The sequence below is a fragment of the Panicum hallii genome, chromosome 1 (genome assembly GCF_002211085.1).
Source record: "Panicum hallii strain FIL2 chromosome 1, PHallii_v3.1, whole genome shotgun sequence".
Taxonomy (NCBI): Eukaryota; Viridiplantae; Streptophyta; class Magnoliopsida; order Poales; family Poaceae; genus Panicum; species Panicum hallii.
In genome coordinates, this window is record NC_038042.1 from 53,100,613 (window position 1) to 53,117,952 (window position 17,340).

At 49.0% G+C, this 17,340-nt stretch overlaps 1 protein-coding gene across 1 annotated transcript; it reads left to right on the forward strand.

Annotated features, from left to right (window-relative positions):
- Positions 1 to 9,056: 9,056 nt before the first annotated feature.
- LOC112900380 (protein NRT1/ PTR FAMILY 8.3-like) lies at positions 9,057 to 12,297 on the forward strand. The gene is made up of 4 exons (XM_025969213.1): positions 9,057 to 9,374; positions 10,081 to 10,174; positions 10,328 to 10,545; positions 10,642 to 12,297. The coding sequence occupies exons 1-4, from the start codon at positions 9,318 to 9,320 to the stop codon at positions 11,980 to 11,982; spliced, it is 1,710 nt and encodes a 569-aa protein (XP_025824998.1). The 5' UTR covers positions 9,057 to 9,317; the 3' UTR covers positions 11,983 to 12,297.
- Positions 12,298 to 17,340: the final 5,043 nt, after the last annotated feature.

The following is a 17,340-nucleotide window of genomic DNA, read 5'->3' on the forward strand; positions in this document are numbered from 1 at the left end:
TGTGAGTCCACTCCCCAGACAGCGGTTGCGCCTCCTTCTTCTTCCCATCCTTCTCAGATCTCTTGGGCGCCATTTCTAGATCCTCTCGCCACGAGTTGCTCGGGCGCTGCGGGGAAAGGGGTGGGGAGATTTGTTTGATTGGGGCTCTCCAAGAGGGTGAAGGCGGAGTGCGGCTCTATTTGGGGGATTTGGGACGTTCTTGGCGGATTGCAGATTAGAAGTACAGTTTTTCACTTGGTGTTAACGCGGGGTTAAATAACCAGTGGCTGGATACAGTTTTACTGTTTTGAAGTTGAAGAGTCGTTTCAGAGAATATTCGGAAGATAAGGGGTCATTTGGTGGATTGTTTAGATAAAATATTCGATTAATCATTTTTTCAGGGTTAATTGTCCCGAAAAAAGGGATTTGTCGAATTCCAGATCTAACTTCCATCATTTGTACCATCTCACCAGTTATTTATCATGGGAATATTTTTCACTGCATACCACGACTTTTGGATCCTTATTTCCAAACCTAAGAGATTTGGATTCAAGGCTCGGGGGCTGCGGGATATCTGGCATCGACTACTTATTTTTTTGAATTTATTTGAAAAGTAAGTAAGGAAGATTCAAGATTAATGCGACCCTCAGTTTGATTCTCCGATTCAACCTGAAGCTCGGGGGCTACTCCATATGGAGTGCGATTTTTCAATCGCACACCATACCAAAGAAGTAATTCGGGGCATGAGCACCTCATAGCTTGGATGCAGCCAAGAAAGTACTCGAAGAAGAACTTCAAGACGAAGCTTCAAAAGAGGCCAAAGACTACTTTGAAAGTACTCGAGAAGCCTACAGTACTCAGCTACGAAGAGCTTGGGGGATTGTCAGACCCGGGTCTACGGGACTGTGTACATAACATAGTTTAAACAGGGTTAAGAGATAAAGCCCATCTTATCTCTTATTCATGTTGTTTTCTACTCGTTTGAGTAGGAGATAAAGCTAGTTGGTACAGAAGGAAACTATTCGAGTTATACCCGGGTACGATTCCTTGGCTAGTATTGACTAGATCCATGTAACCCTGACCTCTCGTATACATAAGGGGGGCAGGGACCCATTCAAAATAGATCATTCAACACCCAAGGGAATACAAACCACCACACAGGATGTAGGGTATTACGCACCTCGCGGCCTGAACCTATCTAAATCTTGTGTTCCTTGCACCTTCGAGTTCCTGATCTCGGCGTCTCCTCACCTAAACTTACCACCTCGGGTATATCCCTCGGTGGGCAGCCGGTAAAACACCGATAAGTAGTTTCTGAATTGTCGGGTAATGAACCTTGGATTCAGAAAGAACTTTGCTGGTGAAGTAGACTGGCCGCTGCACATCAAAAGCATGGCCTTTTTCTTGGTGCTCCACCACGATTTCCGTGCTGACGACGTAGGTAGTCGCAGCGATGTAGAGTAGCAGGTTCTCGTCTGGTAGGGGAGCCGTCAGGATGGGGGGTGACTACAAATGATGCTTTAGATCTTGGAGCGCCTGCTTTGCCTTCTCAGTCCACTGGAACTTGTCGTGGCGCTTGAGCAATTTAAATAAGGGTAATCCCCGTTATCCAAGTCGGGAGTTAAATCTGTTCAGGGCCGTCATACGGCCAGTGAGCTTCTAGACATCCTTGATCGTCCGTGGAGCATCCATGGCTGTGATGGCGGTGATCTTCTCCGGATTTGTTTCAATTCCTTGGTGACTAACGATGAAACCGAGTAGTTTTTCTTGTGGCATGCTAAAAAGGCACTTGGTTGGGTTAAGCTTCCATCAAAACTTGCGTAAGCTGTTGAAGGTTTCCTCGAGATCAAGGATGAACACGTCGTGGGATCTGGTCTTAATGACCATGTCGGCCACATAGGTTTTAAAGTTGCGATGTATCTGATCAGCAAGGCACAGTTGGATGGCCCGCTGATAGTTGGCTCCTGCATTCTTCAACCCAATGTACATGGTTGTGTATGCATATGCTCCAAATAGGGTGATGAACACTGTTTTGATCTGATCTTCTTCCTTGAAAGCGATTTGGTGATAATCCGAGTAACAGTCAAGGAAGGAGAGTAGGATGCAGCTAGCCGTAGAGTCAATGACTTGGTCAATGTGTGGGAGCGCAAAGGGATACTTTGGGCAGCCTTTGTTGAGATCAGTGCAATCCACACACATCCACCATTCATTATTACTCTTTTTCAAGACTAGTATAGGGTTGGCTAACCACTCGGAGTGATATACTTCTTTAATAAAACCAGCCGCGAGTAGTTATGCTAGCTCCTTCTTGATGGACTCCCTCTTGTCGGGAGCGAAGCGTCGTAGTTGTTGCTTCTTCGAAGTAGTTTTGGGTCGACTTTTAGGCAATGCTCGATAACTCCTTGGGCGCCCCTGGCATATCTGCTGGTTTTCATATGAATATGTCTCGGTTAGCCCTGAGGAAGCTGACATGCACGCTTTCCTATTTGTCGCTCAAGCCGCCTCCGATCAAAACAGTTTTGGACAAGTCACCTTTTTGCAGCTGGATGGCCTTAATGCCGACGTCGCTGGGGTTGGGTTTAACCCTCGACTGGCTAGGCCTCGAGCTGGAGATCTCCATCTCTGATTTAGTGAGCTTTTGCGCGGCTGCGAGTACTTTCGCAGAGCGCTCTAGTACGCGTGATGTCGTGGCATACTCAATCACTTCCTCGTCGCAGTCATACAACTTCTTCAAGTCGCCGCGGAATGTGAGTACGCCTGTCTTGCCCGGTATCTTGAGTAGCAGGTAGACATAGTGGGGCACAGCCATGAACATGGCCAGTGTTGGTCTGCCAAGGATGGCTTTGTATGACGACTCAAAGTTTTCCACCACGAACTTGATGTATTCTGTGCAATAGTTATCCTTCGTCCTAAAGGTGACTGGTAGGACTACCGAAGTGTAGCCGCGTTTTCTGGGATGATGCCGTAGAATGGAGCTTTGCTGGGGTGAGCTTTTTGGAGATATCCAACCTCATGTTCTTCGGAGTACTCACAAAAAGCAGGTTGAGGCCACTTCCGCCGTTGATGAGTACTCGGATCAGCTGTGAGCCCGCCACGACAGGATCTAGGACCAGCGGAAATTTTTCCGACTCGGAGAAGCTGGTCCATTGATCATCTCTAGAGAAAGAGATTGGGACCTCACTGTATCTCAGAGGCTTTTGCGTGGCAGTCTCTACAGAGAGGATTTCGCGCAGGGTTAACTTCTGCACGTGCTTGGAGGGAGGCTGCCGTCTCCACCGAAGATGACGTTGACGACATTCTTCGGGTCCTGAAAATCTTGAGCCCCTGACTTGTCGCCAGCGTCGTCATCCACCCAGTCCTTTCGCTTTCTGGCTTGGGTAAGGGGTGGAGCGTTGAGTGAACTCGCGGAGGCTGACACACTCGAAGAGAGTATGTCGTGACTTCAGGTGCATCGGTCATTGTTTGTGCAGGACTTTTTCAAACTGTGCTTCATTGCTCCCGAACTTCTAGGTCTGGCTTGCGCTTTCGGGGGTTCCCCAAGTGGTTCCGCTGGCCCTTGTCAAAGTGGTTGTTGCCATTGCCCTATTTGTCGTTGTTGGGCTTGGGGAAGCGGTCGTTCTCCTTATCCTCCTGGTCAGCCCACCGTGCCATCATGTCACGTAGCTCCACGGCAGTAGTCGGGCGGTTGCATCCGAAGTTGTGGTACATGTGCTTCGAGAAAAGGCTGTTCTGGCAGCAGCGGATGGCGTCCTCATCGATGATGTTGGTGATGGTGGCGCGTATCTCGAAGAAGCAAAGGGTGTAGGACCTCAGGGTCTCATTAATCTCCTGCTTGGCCTGGGATACATCGTGGTGAGTGCCTATTCTAATCATGGATCCCTAGAAGTTGTCGATGAAGGCCCGCTTGAGATCCTCCTAGGAGTCGATGGAGTTTGGTTTCAGGCTTTCAAGCCAAGTGAGGGGTGTGGATTTCAAGGCTACCGGGAAGTAGAGTGCCTTGATGGAGTTGGATCCCCTTTAGACCTCGATGGCAATGGAGTAGCATCGAATTCATTGGCGTAGGTCTTGCTTGCCGTCATACTTAGGGATCCCGACGGGTTTAAAATCCTTTGGTTATGATTTTTCAGTGATGTTGAAGGTGAAGGCAGGGAAGCGGTCATTGTCGTCGTCATCGTGGTACCTGTCGGGATGGTCCCTTCTCCTTGCCTCAATGATGCACCGTACATCGCGGCCATCATTGATCTTCTGCCTAAGATTGATCGTTAGAGCATCGTGAAGGCTGGCCTCGGGTGGAGCTTGGCCTTGAGGTCTTGCGTCACACCGGTTGCGAGGTTAGCGAGTGGATTGTTGTACTTATTGTTCGATGTTGCCACGCGCGGACTGGTGGCCCTCGTTGCGCTGGTGATTGTCGTTCCTCCAGTTCCCGAGGCCTCCTCCAGGGGTGCGGCTGATCTGCGCAGTGTCACCATGGCGCTTAGACCTCGAAAGCATGTTCCGAGTGGAAGACACTAGATATTGCCCATCGAGTTGCACGAGCATGCACTGAGTTAGATATTGCAGCCTTTGTATGTGTGGGTTGGGTGGTAAATGTTGAGCTAGGAGCACTGCTTCTGCAATGGCGCCAATCAGTGTACGATACCCCCGACCTGCGGCTGCTGCGAATGCGTTGTTGATGTTCCTTTGTTACATTGGGTTGCAGGCGCGGTTTTTTGCATTCCGCCTGCGCTGGGCGTGCTTGGCGTTCTTCAACCGCCGGATCCTTCTGTGCTCCTTGTTCTCATCCTAGGGGGCGTCCACCGTACACTTGTCGGCAGACACATCCGCAAGTAGTTCATTGTCGTACTCGGGACCTGGCTCGTCGTCATCCGCATTGCGAAAGGAAGCCATGTAGACTTGACGATCCGGCGAGTTGTCAGCCGTGTGGCTGTACTCGAGTAGCTCTGTGCTACCATCTCCCTCTTCCAAGATGGGAGAGAGAGGTTTGCCCTTCTGGAAGGGCAGTTTCTACGTGAAGGCTACAAGGCGGCAGTCGTAGTCAAGTAGTTCAGAGGGCTATAAGCCCTTCCAGCATACGAAACAGCCTTGTGGCGTAGATGTTATGGTTAAACCGAGATGATTGCTCGAAAATGATTCGGGATAGTCATCGGGTTGCGAGTGGTTGTCGAGAGCACCCCCTCCCCCCTCCCGACAAGCAGTGACTCCCTCGTCTCCAAGTCCTGCTCGGCTCTAGCTTGAAGGTATAGTACTAATCGGCGAGTACTCTTCATTAGAGTCCGAGTAGTTTTCGAAAATGGAGGCCCCCCAACAGGTGGTGGCTCCCACGTTCTTGAGCTTGAGCAAAAGATCTAAGTCCTCCTCTAAGTCGGAGAGGGACTTGGATTGTGTGGTTCCTTCAGATCGGTTTGAGTCCGATCCGACTAGTTCAGGTGCAGCATGAGTGGAAATCGCGTTGAAAACGGATATCTTTTCGACCTGCCAGACTAGATTGGGGAGTAGTAACTCGTCGAGGTCGCTGTGTCGAGTTGGTGTAGAGGTCTGGAGTCGACTAGGTGGCTGTTGAAGCCACCCAAACCGTTGGCGACGCAGATCCAGGAGCTGAAGATGAAAGTTGTGCCCTCATCGAGCATGGTGCTGGTGCAGCTGAGAGATGCCATCAAGTTCTCCAGTGGAGACGCGGTGAACACCCCTACCTGGTGCACCAGCTGTCGGTGTTTTACTGCCACGCCCACCGAGGGATATCCCCGAGGTAGTGAGTTTGTAGGTAGAGTGTCGCTGAGATCAGGAATTTGAAGGTGCAAGGATCATAAAGTTTAAACAGGTTGGGACCGCCGAGAGCGTAATACCGTACGTTCTATGTGGTTTGTATTGCCTTAGGTGGTGATCGGGTGATCTCCTCTTTGGAGGGGGTCCCTATCCGCCCTTATATAGTTTGGGGGGGACAGGGTTATATGAAAGTCCTAGTCGGATACGAGCCCAGGAGTCCTACCCGAATACTTTTCGGATAGTTTCTTATCGTCTCCGACTATTTTTACTACTACTGTAGTAGTCCTACTACGTAATGAGTAGTTACAATAGATGTAGTGCGTGGGAGTACTTTTCGGATAGTTTCTTATCATCTCCGACTATTTTTGTCTCCGACTATTTTTACTACTACTGTAGTAGTCCTACTACGCTACGAGTAGTTATAATAGATGTAGTGAGTGTGCCACGTCTCACCCCTTATCCTAGAAGATATACGCTACATGCATGGTCCCGTAGATCCGGGTCTGATAGCTACTGCATGAAATGTTTTAGCCAAGCGCTGTGTTTAAATTTCAAAGAAGAAATATTTTATATTTAAATTTCAACAAATACATTAAAAATTGAACGCATGATTATTGCATAAACACTCAACTATTATGCCGAAATTTCTTAACAACCACAGCGTCATATATCATCAAAATGAGAAGGTTCTGCGAATTTTGCATGTGCTGAAATTACCGTTCCTCATTCTATTAGAAGATTTAGGATCAATAGTCTCGCTTTGACAGCAGACAATTTTCACCCTTCAACGCAGAGATATCATGTGGCACGTGTTCCTGTTGCCGCCTAATGCAAGTTTCTGAACGCATGCACTGAAACGTAAACTTGACGTGACCAAAACTTTTGCAACTTGTCCAAATCTTCACTTCAAGCTGAGTTTTTATTCAATCTGTCCACACAGCAAGAAGTCACTACTACCCTAAAAAAAACAACAAGTCACTAGATCATGTTGGCTGAGCTGCACCTTTTTTTATTTTTATCCATACCTACTTCCTCACTCGTCAACACAATTAGCATGGCACGAAAGGGCTTTCTTAATTAAAAAAGCCTCAAAATATACGCCTTGTTAGTTAAAACAGCGTTGAGAAAAACCGATGCACTATAAAATCATGTTTGTCGCTCGCTGAGAGGATCTCATGGGGTTTAACAATAAAGAAACTAACACTACTGAAAAAGAGTTTTTAGGGACGGATACGATAGAGCTAGAAATATTACTTCTAGAGGCGGGTAGTGCGTCCACCTCTGAAAATAATTTTTAGAGCGCGTCACGCCCCCGCCCCGCCTTTGCAAATCAATTTTCAAAAAATTAAAAATTAAAAAAAAACAAAATCAGTAAAATAAAAAATAAAACATATTGCAGCCAACCAGCCACCACAAGCCCTTATATTATCGTGCCTATACTATCGAGGTACAATTTTGAGACATGCACACTTGCATCACCTGAGATTCGAACCGCATACCTAAAGACTCGCGCGTACCTTCCTCCCCACTATACTACACAGTCACTTATGACTCTATGGGGTATGCTATTTTTGTATATTAACTTTGAAATTGATTTGTAGGGGCGGGTGATGTCATCACCCGCCTCTAGAAATCGTTTCTAGGGACGGGTGATGGTATCACCCGCCCCTAAAAATATTTTTCTACTTTACTTCGAAAATTGATTTAAATTTTTATATATAGCAAAATAAATTTAAAAAAATAAAACTTCTACGCTATGGTTACTGTAGACTGCAGAATAAAAGAATATGCTAAATATATTTTAGTGTATATAAAGGTTAAGATCGTGGAAATCTCAAAGTATGACTTGAGTTGTACGAGACACGGTATAATCATAGCTATTAGACAAGTTATAATAATTTTTTGGACTATTAAATGACGTTAAATAAAAAAAGTTATCTAGGTCGCGTCAATCTCTACAACTATGATATAAAGTTTGACTTCATCCGAAATCATGAAAAATTTATGAATTTATCTTTACGTGGGACTATTCGTAGGGGCAGGTCATGCGGCCTCTAGAAATAGTGGCTATTACCAGAGACAGGTGACACTATTACCCGCCTCTAGGTGGGTGAATTGTTAAAGTAACGCCGCTCTATTTGTAGGAGCGGGTTATTTTTTGACCGCCTCCTACATCACTCAAATATTTTTCTATAGTGTAATTAAGGGTTTAACGGTGAGTACAGCCGACGCTTCGTTGCAACTTATCCCAGTTAAAAACGAGAGAGATGGAGTCGATATGACCAAGATAGGCAGGATGGTTATGGATTGACCTGGTGGTTCATCTCGAGCGTGGTGCAGCTCATTGTCTGACGGACGTCTACACAAGAAAGTGTTAGCTGAAAAACAGTAGTAGGTAAATTCCGAAGCGGCGACAAAAGATTTTCCTCGCCTTTCTGGTACCTCTATTATACAAGTTGCAAGCGAAGACATGGGCAAGGACAAAGCGTATGCAATTCTGAAACTCACCTACCAAGATGAATTGATGATGAACGGTCTCGAATCTGCGATCACGGCCGCGGCCCTGTCACGTCAATCATCTTGGACGACCAGACTGAGCCCCGAATTTGGTAGCCTTGATGCCTTGACTAACCTGATCATTTGCCATATCCTGCCATCTTAACCGCACCGGCCGAACTACTCCCTCCGTTTTAAAATATAGTTTATTTTAATTTTTCTAGTTCATTTTAATTTTTCTATATATTTTACAGATTCATATATTTTAATATATATTTACATATATATTATATTAAAAAAATCAAAACGAAAGAAATATACTTCAGGGCTGGGCGGCAGGCGGCCACAAGTTCTGCAGTGTAGACACCTCCCTCTCCTGCCGCCAAAGTAAAACACCACGTTTCTGGAGCGAAACAGATCCGACGTGGCCCCCGCTCCGGCCAACGTGGCATCTGACCGAAGACTGGAGCCACACACACCAGAACGCGCCGGGCACGACAATTCTTATCAGGAGCCGTACATGCCCAATTCGCCCATGCCGCGGCCCGCAGCCACCCACAACCGAAGCACACCTACTACAGCGTAGAAACTTCAGGCTCCTCGAGCAGCAGCGACCATTCTACCCGGGTCGGCGTCGCCTCCTGCAGTTCAGGTTCAGCCGTGCAGGGGAGGCGACAGGCGAGAGCCCCGTCGTACGCCGCGCATCCGCGTTGCCTTGTTTCCCGCTGTTTTGAAGCGTTCCCGGGCGCGCGATTAGTTTACGCGCGGCGGACGGCGACGCCCAACAAATCCCCCCGAGCTCACCAACCAACCTATCACGTGCCGGGACGGAGCGATGCCTCCGTGCGCTGCTGCCGCGCGCGTTTCCTATTTAAGCAGAGAGGCAGCTCGGCACCGGCACACCGGAGTCCAGAGCAGAGCAGAGGAGGAGGCAGTGGCCGGGGCCCGAGCGGAGAGCAGCAGAGTCAAGAGAGCGCAAAGGCATTCTCTGCAGCTCGTCGCTCGCGTTTCCTCCACAAGAATCGCCTCGCGCTCCACTCCGCTCGCGGGTAGGTCTCCGTCGACCGTAGGCGATCGGCATGGAGGCGGGGGACGCCATGGAGAGGGGCGAGCAGCGCGCGCCGCTCCTGCCCGAGGTAATGCTCCAGAGATCTCTGCCCTTTGCTCGCAAGCCGCATCCGCGGTTAACCGCCAAGATCTTTCACATAATGGTCACTTGATCAGCCATGCGGCATTTCAGTCATTCCATCGGTGAACAGAATCTCACAGCTGATGTAGAATTAAGTTTCTTTTTTTTTTGGGTGCTCGATATTGGATACACCATGATGTCACGGTGATGCCGACGCCGAATGCAATTTTTCTAAGGAACAGGGACATTTGGAATTTGGGATCAGGATACGGGAGTTGGTGGCTAGAAGCACGCCATCAACGTAGACCAAGTCTAAGATAGTGAAGAGAAAAAGGGACATATAAACATCTTAAATTGGTCGATAGTTGCTAGACACGTCAAAAACTCGAGTTTTTATGTTTCTTTTAGTTCGGATAAACTTAATACTTTTTTACGCACGAGGTTTCGTAGAGAAAGTTCCAAGAAAGAATTCAAACGTGTCTACTAAAACACATGCGTGCAAAATTTCAAAAGAACACATGCGTACAAACTTCGGTTTGTCGCTTTAATACTAGTCTTGCTTTCCTCATCAGACAAGCATACAAGCGCTAACCGATGCAAACGACATCCACATCATACTAGTGCATCATATCCATGACCTTTCAACATTCTGACAGTAGAATATGCAGATTCTCCTTGTTGCTGACAATCTGCGGAATTTCTCTCTATTGCAGAGCCATGGGCCAAAGATTCAGGACGACAGCCTGCAAGTGCCGCTCTTGAAGGATAAAAAACGCGCAGGAAGCAAGGCACCAGCAGTTGTTCTAGGTGAGCAGGCCTCATAATGTTCAAAAATCTAACTTTTTTCAGATCAAATTTTAGTTTTACTATGATCATTTACAAAAACAGAATATAAGAATGACAATATTATGATTGACATGTGCTGATCACTGGATGCCATTCCTCCTTTGCTGCGCGCAGGGTTCGAGTGCCTGGAGAGCACAGCGTTCAGCGGCATCTCGTCGAACCTGGTCGTGTACCTGGAGACCGTCCTCCATGGCAGCAACTTGGCCAGCGCCTCCAAAGTCACCACATGGTTCGGCACCAGCTACCTCACCCCGATCTTCGGCGCCATCATCGCCGACACCTTCCTGGGCAACTACAACACCATCCTCGTCTCCCTCGCCGTCTACCTTCTTGTACGTCGTAGATCATTCATCTTGATCCATGGCACGCGCATCGATCGGTTACGTCAATGATGCTAACCTATTATGTCTGCCGCGTGCCATCTGCAGGGTATGATGTTCGTGACCTTCTCGGCGTTCCTGCCAACGGCGGCGGTGCTCGGCGGCTCCTCGATGTTCGGTGCCCAGACCGTGGCGTTCGTCGGGCTGTACCTCGTCGCGATCGGGAGCGGCGGGGTGCGGTCGTCGCTGCTGCCGTTCGGCGCGGAGCAGTTCGATGACGACAACCCGACAGACCGGGAGAGCAAGGGGTCCTTCTTCAGCTGGTTCTACCTCTGCGTCGACTTCGGGCCGATCGTCTCCGGCCTGTTCATCGTGTGGATCCAGAACAACGTCAGCTGGGGCCTCGGCTTCGGCATCTCCACCGTTTGCATCGCGCTCGCCTTCGGTGCCTTCGTGCTCGCCACGCCCATGTACAAGCGCCGCATGCCCACAGGCACGCCGCTCAAGCGTCTAAGCCAGGTCATCGTTGCCGCCTGCCGGAAGATCGCCCTCAAGGTGCCCGCCGATGCAGGCATGCTCTACGAGGTCAGCGACAAGGTGGACAATCAGCCCAAGATCGAGCACACCGGCGAGTTCTCATTCCTCGACAAGGCGGCCATCATCACCGAGTCAGACTTTGAGGAGATAACCGAGGAGGCCGGGTCGTCCTGGAAGCTCTGCACCGTGACGCAGGTGGAGGAGCTCAAGATCCTGCTGCGGCTCCTGCCCATCTGGGCCACCAGCATAATCATGTCCTCGGCGTACGCGCAGATGAACACCACCTTCATCCAGCAGGGCAGCGTCATGAACATGTCCATCCTGTCGGTGTCGGTGCCGGCGGCGTCTATGGGCTCGTTCGAGGTGACCTGCGTCCTGACGTGGGTGCTGCTCTACAGCAAGGTGATCGCGCCGGCTGTGAGGAGCTTATCTTCTAGTGGCGACGGCGAGCCGTCGCAGCTGCAGCGCATGGGCGCCGGACGGCTCCTCATGGCTCTGGCCATGGCGGTCTCGGCGCTCGTTGAGATGAAGCGGCTCGACAGCGCGGCGCGCGGCGAGCAGATCACCATCGCGTGGCAGCTCCCGCAGTACTTCTTCCTCGCCGGCGCAGAGGTGTTCTGCTACATCGCGCAGCTGGAGTTCTTCTACGCCGAGGCACCGGACACCATGAAGAGCACGTGCACGTCTCTGGCGCTGCTCACCATCGCGCTGGGGAGCTACCTGAGCTCTTTCATCTACGCCATCGTGGCGGCGTTCACGGCCACGGCGGACAGTCCCGGGTGGATCTGCGACGACCTTAATCAGGGACACCTCGATTACTTCTTCTGGACCATGGCCGCCATGTGCACGCTCAACTTCGTCGTGTACAGCGGCTTCGCCAAGAACTACAAGCTCAAGACGGTGCTCTCATGACGTGATTACAAGCTGCTCGCTTCCGTCTTGGAGATTCCATTGCATTTTTGCACAATTGCCGACTGGTAATTGGTGATGGGTAACAAGCAAGTACTGGCTCAACGGCTAGGACACAGTAGATAGGAAACGTACAGTGGTACAGTACAGTTACTACAGTAGTAGGAAGTTGCATTATCTTTTCCATTTTAGTTTTTCCTTTTTCATTGAAAAAGGAAGCTGCACAGATTGCTGTGGCAGCAACAGTTTTTCATTTGAAATTGTAATACAGTTTTTCTTGAATGTCAATGTACCGGCAAAGTTTTTTTTTCATTTTAAGTCTAATGTTACTATTGTACTGTTGATCACATGTTCATGCTGACAGGAAGGTTATTCAGTACGGAGTATTTGCAAAGCTTACCACATGCGCACTTTCATAACTAGGTGCTCCGGGCAAATAGCGCGGCTAACTAACTTTTTCTAGCTAACATTCTGAAGCGTCCCCCATCAGGGAAGACTTAAAAGTGTTGCTTTATCAGTTCCAGGAGGCTGATAACACTTTTATTACATCAGATGGTACATCACCGTACAACTCTACGCGGTAATGGGCAGTGAAGCGCCACTATCGCGAGGATTACAACTAGAACCCACACTACTACACTAGCTACGAAAAGAGGATCATCAGAGTCTTGCGCCATGCGGAACTCCAACGGTGGCCTTAACCACAGGCAAGACTGGGTGCAGGACGAAACCCTACTCGATGTCTTCAGGGACGTAGTCTGGGTCTTCCACTGTAAAAGTAAGAATGGGGTGAGTACAAACGTACTCAGCAAGTCCAATCTCACCCACGGAGGGGGTATAACAGAATTAAATGCACAGGATAATCCAAGGATGATGTTAGGGTTTATTTGCGGAAAGCTCGGTTGCATGCAAGGGTTCGTTTAAAACATTTTCAAAACAAGCTTTCAAGTACCAAAGAGCATACGATGTTGATCCACGCAGGATCCAAGTTTTAAACTGCTACCGGACTCCCCGTCCACCGTAGCACACGGCACATCTGCCGGACACTTTCCAAACAACTCACGCCAGCCCAACCATTCCCAAAGAGAAACACTAGTTATGTGACCACACCATAACTTGCCCAATACCGTGGGCATGGCTATTCGAATAGGTTTTAACTCTGCAGAGGTGTGCAACTTTACCCACAGGTGGGGTACCACAGCACGAACATCTTAGTGCCGGTGCAGATCCCATCAAAGCCGTTACCCACCTTAGCTAGACCTGACTAGCCACCACGGAATCCATCAAGGGGTCATTCAACCTATCTCCGAGGTTTAACCAGGGCATAAGTCACGCAGAGCTTATCCCTTCTCCTTGATCACCCGTTGCTCTCAGCTCTCCTGATGGCTATCAGACTAACTAGTGGGGTTTAAACTAAGCCGTTGCACATACAACGGTCAAGTGGTTTGCACGACAGGAAGCTAGGTGAGATGTCACAACAACTCGGTCCTTAGGGGTGACAGGACGGACATCTCCCTTCCTTGCCCTACCACACAGGTACGAGCACACCGACGGCAATTCACACAGAAATGCCATCCATCCCGTCTAACTCGTCTTTCAAAACCACATTTTAACCCTTCCCACACACACGCATTTTTCTTTATAAAATCAGGTGGTCAAGGTATGGTTATCACAAACAAGGGTGGCTATCCTACCATGTCTTCAGCACGCAAAACCATGCAATTTTATAAAATAGGCCACTGGGTTGTGTTTATAAAAACTAGGACAGAAACATGCATCAAAGGGCGGAATTGAACTTGTCATCATCAAACCCTTGCGGGAAGTCCTGATCGAAACGCTGTCCTTCGGGTTCGGGGTCGCAAGACTGATCCTCGTTCACTTGATCACGGTCGGGACCTTCCTCGTTCACTCCATCTCCTAAGACGCAAACAAACAGGCACACGATCAAGCGAACGAACCAAAAGCCTTTATCGTTGAGCTTGAATCGGAAATAGTTTAGTTACGGAGGTAGGGGTAATATCTTTGAGTGGTTTCTTAATGGCATGGCTAGAACTATACTAGAAAGGGCGTGGTAAAGTTTCAGGTCGATCGGAGGTCATTTCGCACATAAAATGACGAGTTAAAGATGGTTTCAGGGGTCCAGGGGCTCATTTGTAGACTTCCTGGAAAGGACAGGGCTTATTTGCAAATTCTAGAAGTATTAGGGTGCAGCAAAAATAAGTGTGGGGGCCAATTTGGAAATAAGTTTATATAGTGGAGGGACTTGGTTTGAAAGAAAATGCAAAAAGGGACTTTTCTGCAAAAGAGCACGAGGGTGGAAGGGCTCTTAACCAAATAGGAAAGAAGGGGGGGGTTAAGGGCGAAATCACCCCTTCTTCTTCCTCCTGTCGCAGGAAACAGAGGAGGGGGGGGGGAAAGGGGGCTCGGCGCCGGCCCAATCCCGGCGGCCGAGGCCCGGGGCGGCTCGAGCGCGTGGGGGAAAAGGGAGAGGGGGAAGAGGGGGTTCGATTCCCGCCCTCACCTCGGGCCGGGGTGGCGCGTGGAGGCCGGTCGACGGGAGGCGGTGGCGGCGGGTGGTGCGACACGGGCGGGCGGCGATGGGGGCGCGGGGAGAGGCAGGAGGCGGCGGTGGAAGCTGTGGGGGAACGAGGGGCTGCGCGAGGGCCTATTTATAGGCGGCCGAGTGGGCGGGCGAGTGGTGGCCGGCGGAGCGGCTCCGGGCGGCCATTAATGGCGCCCGGGTCGCGACGCGGCGTGCAACGGGGCGCGGGCGTCAAGGCGGCGTCAAGCACGTGGGGAGGGGCCGGGTGCTGTGCGCACAGGGGGCGGCGTGGGCGGCGAGGCGGGGTGCGGCAGCGGCGGGCGGCGCGTCGCCACGGCTCGGCCGTGCGCGCGAAGCGACGGGCGGCACGGCGGGCGGCGCGGCACGCGGTGCACGCGCGTGCGCGCGCGTGGGCACGGGCAGCCGGGCACAAGGGCGGCGCTGTGCGGCACAGGACGACGGCGCGCGCGCAGCGGGGCGGCGCAGCGACGGGCGGCGCGGCACGCGCGGGAACAGAGCGCGCTCGTGCGCCCGGGGCGTGGCGTGGCGCGGGCCCGAGGCGGAGCGCAAGCGGCGGCTGGCGCGGCGCGGCGCGCGGCCACGCGCGGCGCGTGCGCAGGAGGGGAGGGGCCGCGGCTCGGGGGCCAAGCAGGAGGGGCCGGCGTGGCAGAGCGGCGCTCGGAAGCAGGGGAGAGGAGGAGGGAGGAGAGGGGGAAAGGAGAAAGGAAGGAAGAAAGGAAAGAAAGAAAGAAAAAGGAAAGAGAAAAGAAATAGAAGGGAGAGAGAAAAGAGATAAAAGAAGAGGGAGAAAAGGGAGGGGCGCGTCGGCGCCGGTCGCGGCGGCGACCGCGGCCGGTCGGCCACGCGCGCGCAGGATTCGCGCGCCGCGCGAGAAAGGACTTGCGCCGGCGCTAATTGAGGAAAGCGGTTGCGCGCGTCGACAAGCTACCGAACGGTGCGGAACGGGACAGCGATCCGGTTAGGGCTAGGATTTTGACGGCGAGTGATTTCTAAACGAAGTATTCTAGCGTGTGTTTTAATCTGGTGGATTTTCAGGGCGTTACACATTCCGATTTCTTTTTACTTGAAATAAATTACAAATAATATTTTCTGTTGTTCATGCTAATAGTTTTGGCCATAATTATCATTTGTCACCTCTTCCACTGTTTAAGAGTTTCTAGTCCTTCTAGATGAGCATGGTGATTCATTATTTTATTTCAAAATTTATCTACTGAATATAAAGGTAAGAGTATAATATCTTTATTTTAAATTCATCTATTAATATATTCTACATGGTCCCTTTATTTAATTAATATGCTTCTAAATATTAATGAAAATTAAATACGCTTTTTATTTCTTTTCTCAAATTTAGTTTTTGATTAATTGGTTTTGGCATGCACTATTTATTTTGCTATTTTTGTTCCAATTAATGTAGGGTACTACTAATCTTACTATTACTTTAATTCTGAATTTAGCTATTCATCATTTATCATAAATTGTAATTATCATGGGTTCTTAGATAGACTATTAGATTATCATAAAAATTAATTGTAGAAATTATTTTTATTATCGTGGTAATTATAAGTCCTAATTTAGGATTTATCTACTAACGAATTATGTTATAATTGGCTCTTTACGCAAGTAATTAGCTTCCAATCTAGATGAAAATTTTAGAAACAATTTTTTATTATTTTAGTCCTAAATTTTAATCATTTATTAATTATATTTATCCGATACCCTTTATTAGCGATTTTGCTTCTCGGTTCGCATATAAATTAACTACTAAATTTTTATTTCAAATTCAGATATTTATTAATTATGTTTAATATGGACTCTTTGTTCAACTAATATTTTTTTTTCAGATTCTATTTTTATTTATTTGTTAATTGGATTTGACTCTGATTCTTTAAATTTTCTCTAGACCATTGAATCATCATAAAACTAAGTGGCACCTATTTAATCATATTTTTTACTAAAATTATAATAAAATATTTCTAAATTTTGTGTCAGTGTTTCGATCACTGGCTAGTAATTTAGCGCCACGCTTCTCAGCTCAATGGCTAACACTCAAAGAGCCTACGTCCAGTATGGACGGGACGCTTGTAAGCTGTGTTCATATGTGAGTGGAAAAGAGTTGAGACCGAGAAAAAGAAGAGCCAGCTCCTCCTTATATAGTCTAGTGGGTTGAGCTACAATGCAAGAGAAGGGATCCCCGGTGAGGAGGTTGGGAGCTCTACACGTATCTGCCCTACATGTATTTGATTGCTCCACACATACTATCTTCTACAGTTAAAAATGATCTATCTCTATTTCCTTTTCAAACTATATGTAGGAGTAAAGGTCAAATTAAATATGTTTCTATTTTCATCTCATACCGTATCTTGTAGATAATGGTGGAGTCAGAAAAAAATATAGATATAGCGAAATGTAATGAGAGACTGAATCAAACACACGGAATATGCACCAATTCACACCGCATTCACATATTGCAATCGCACCAATTCGCACCATTTGGTTTGGTGCTCTTGTTGCCAAGCACCGATCTTGCGACCTTCTGCTGGCCCCTCACCATTGGCCGAGTCCTATTGCTCACCAAGCTGCCCCTGCTCTGTCTCTAGCGGCTTGCCGGCAGCCACGACAATGCCAACATCGTGTTGCTCGTGTTCCTCCTTTCCATGAATCAAGCTGCCGCCGTGTCACGCGCACGCCACACCTGTTCATGTTCACCTCCTCCACGCAGCGTGCTTGCGGCCCAGAACATATAAGAGCATCGTAGATCTATTATTGCCTCAAACTTCCGTGGCCTAAACGGCCATAGT

Bases quoted from the DNA above. Each gene is read 5' to 3' on its own strand.
- LOC112900380 (XM_025969213.1), top strand. From the start codon at position 9,318: ATGGAGGCGGGGGACGCCATGGAGAGGGGCGAGCAGCGCGCGCCGCTC. The intron at 9,375-10,080 runs GTAATGCTCCAG...TCTCTATTGCAG, and splicing joins GCGCGCCGCTCCTGCCCGAG to AGCCATGGGCCAAAGATTCA. The intron at 10,175-10,327 runs GTGAGCAGGCCT...TGCTGCGCGCAG, and splicing joins GGCACCAGCAGTTGTTCTAG to GGTTCGAGTGCCTGGAGAGC.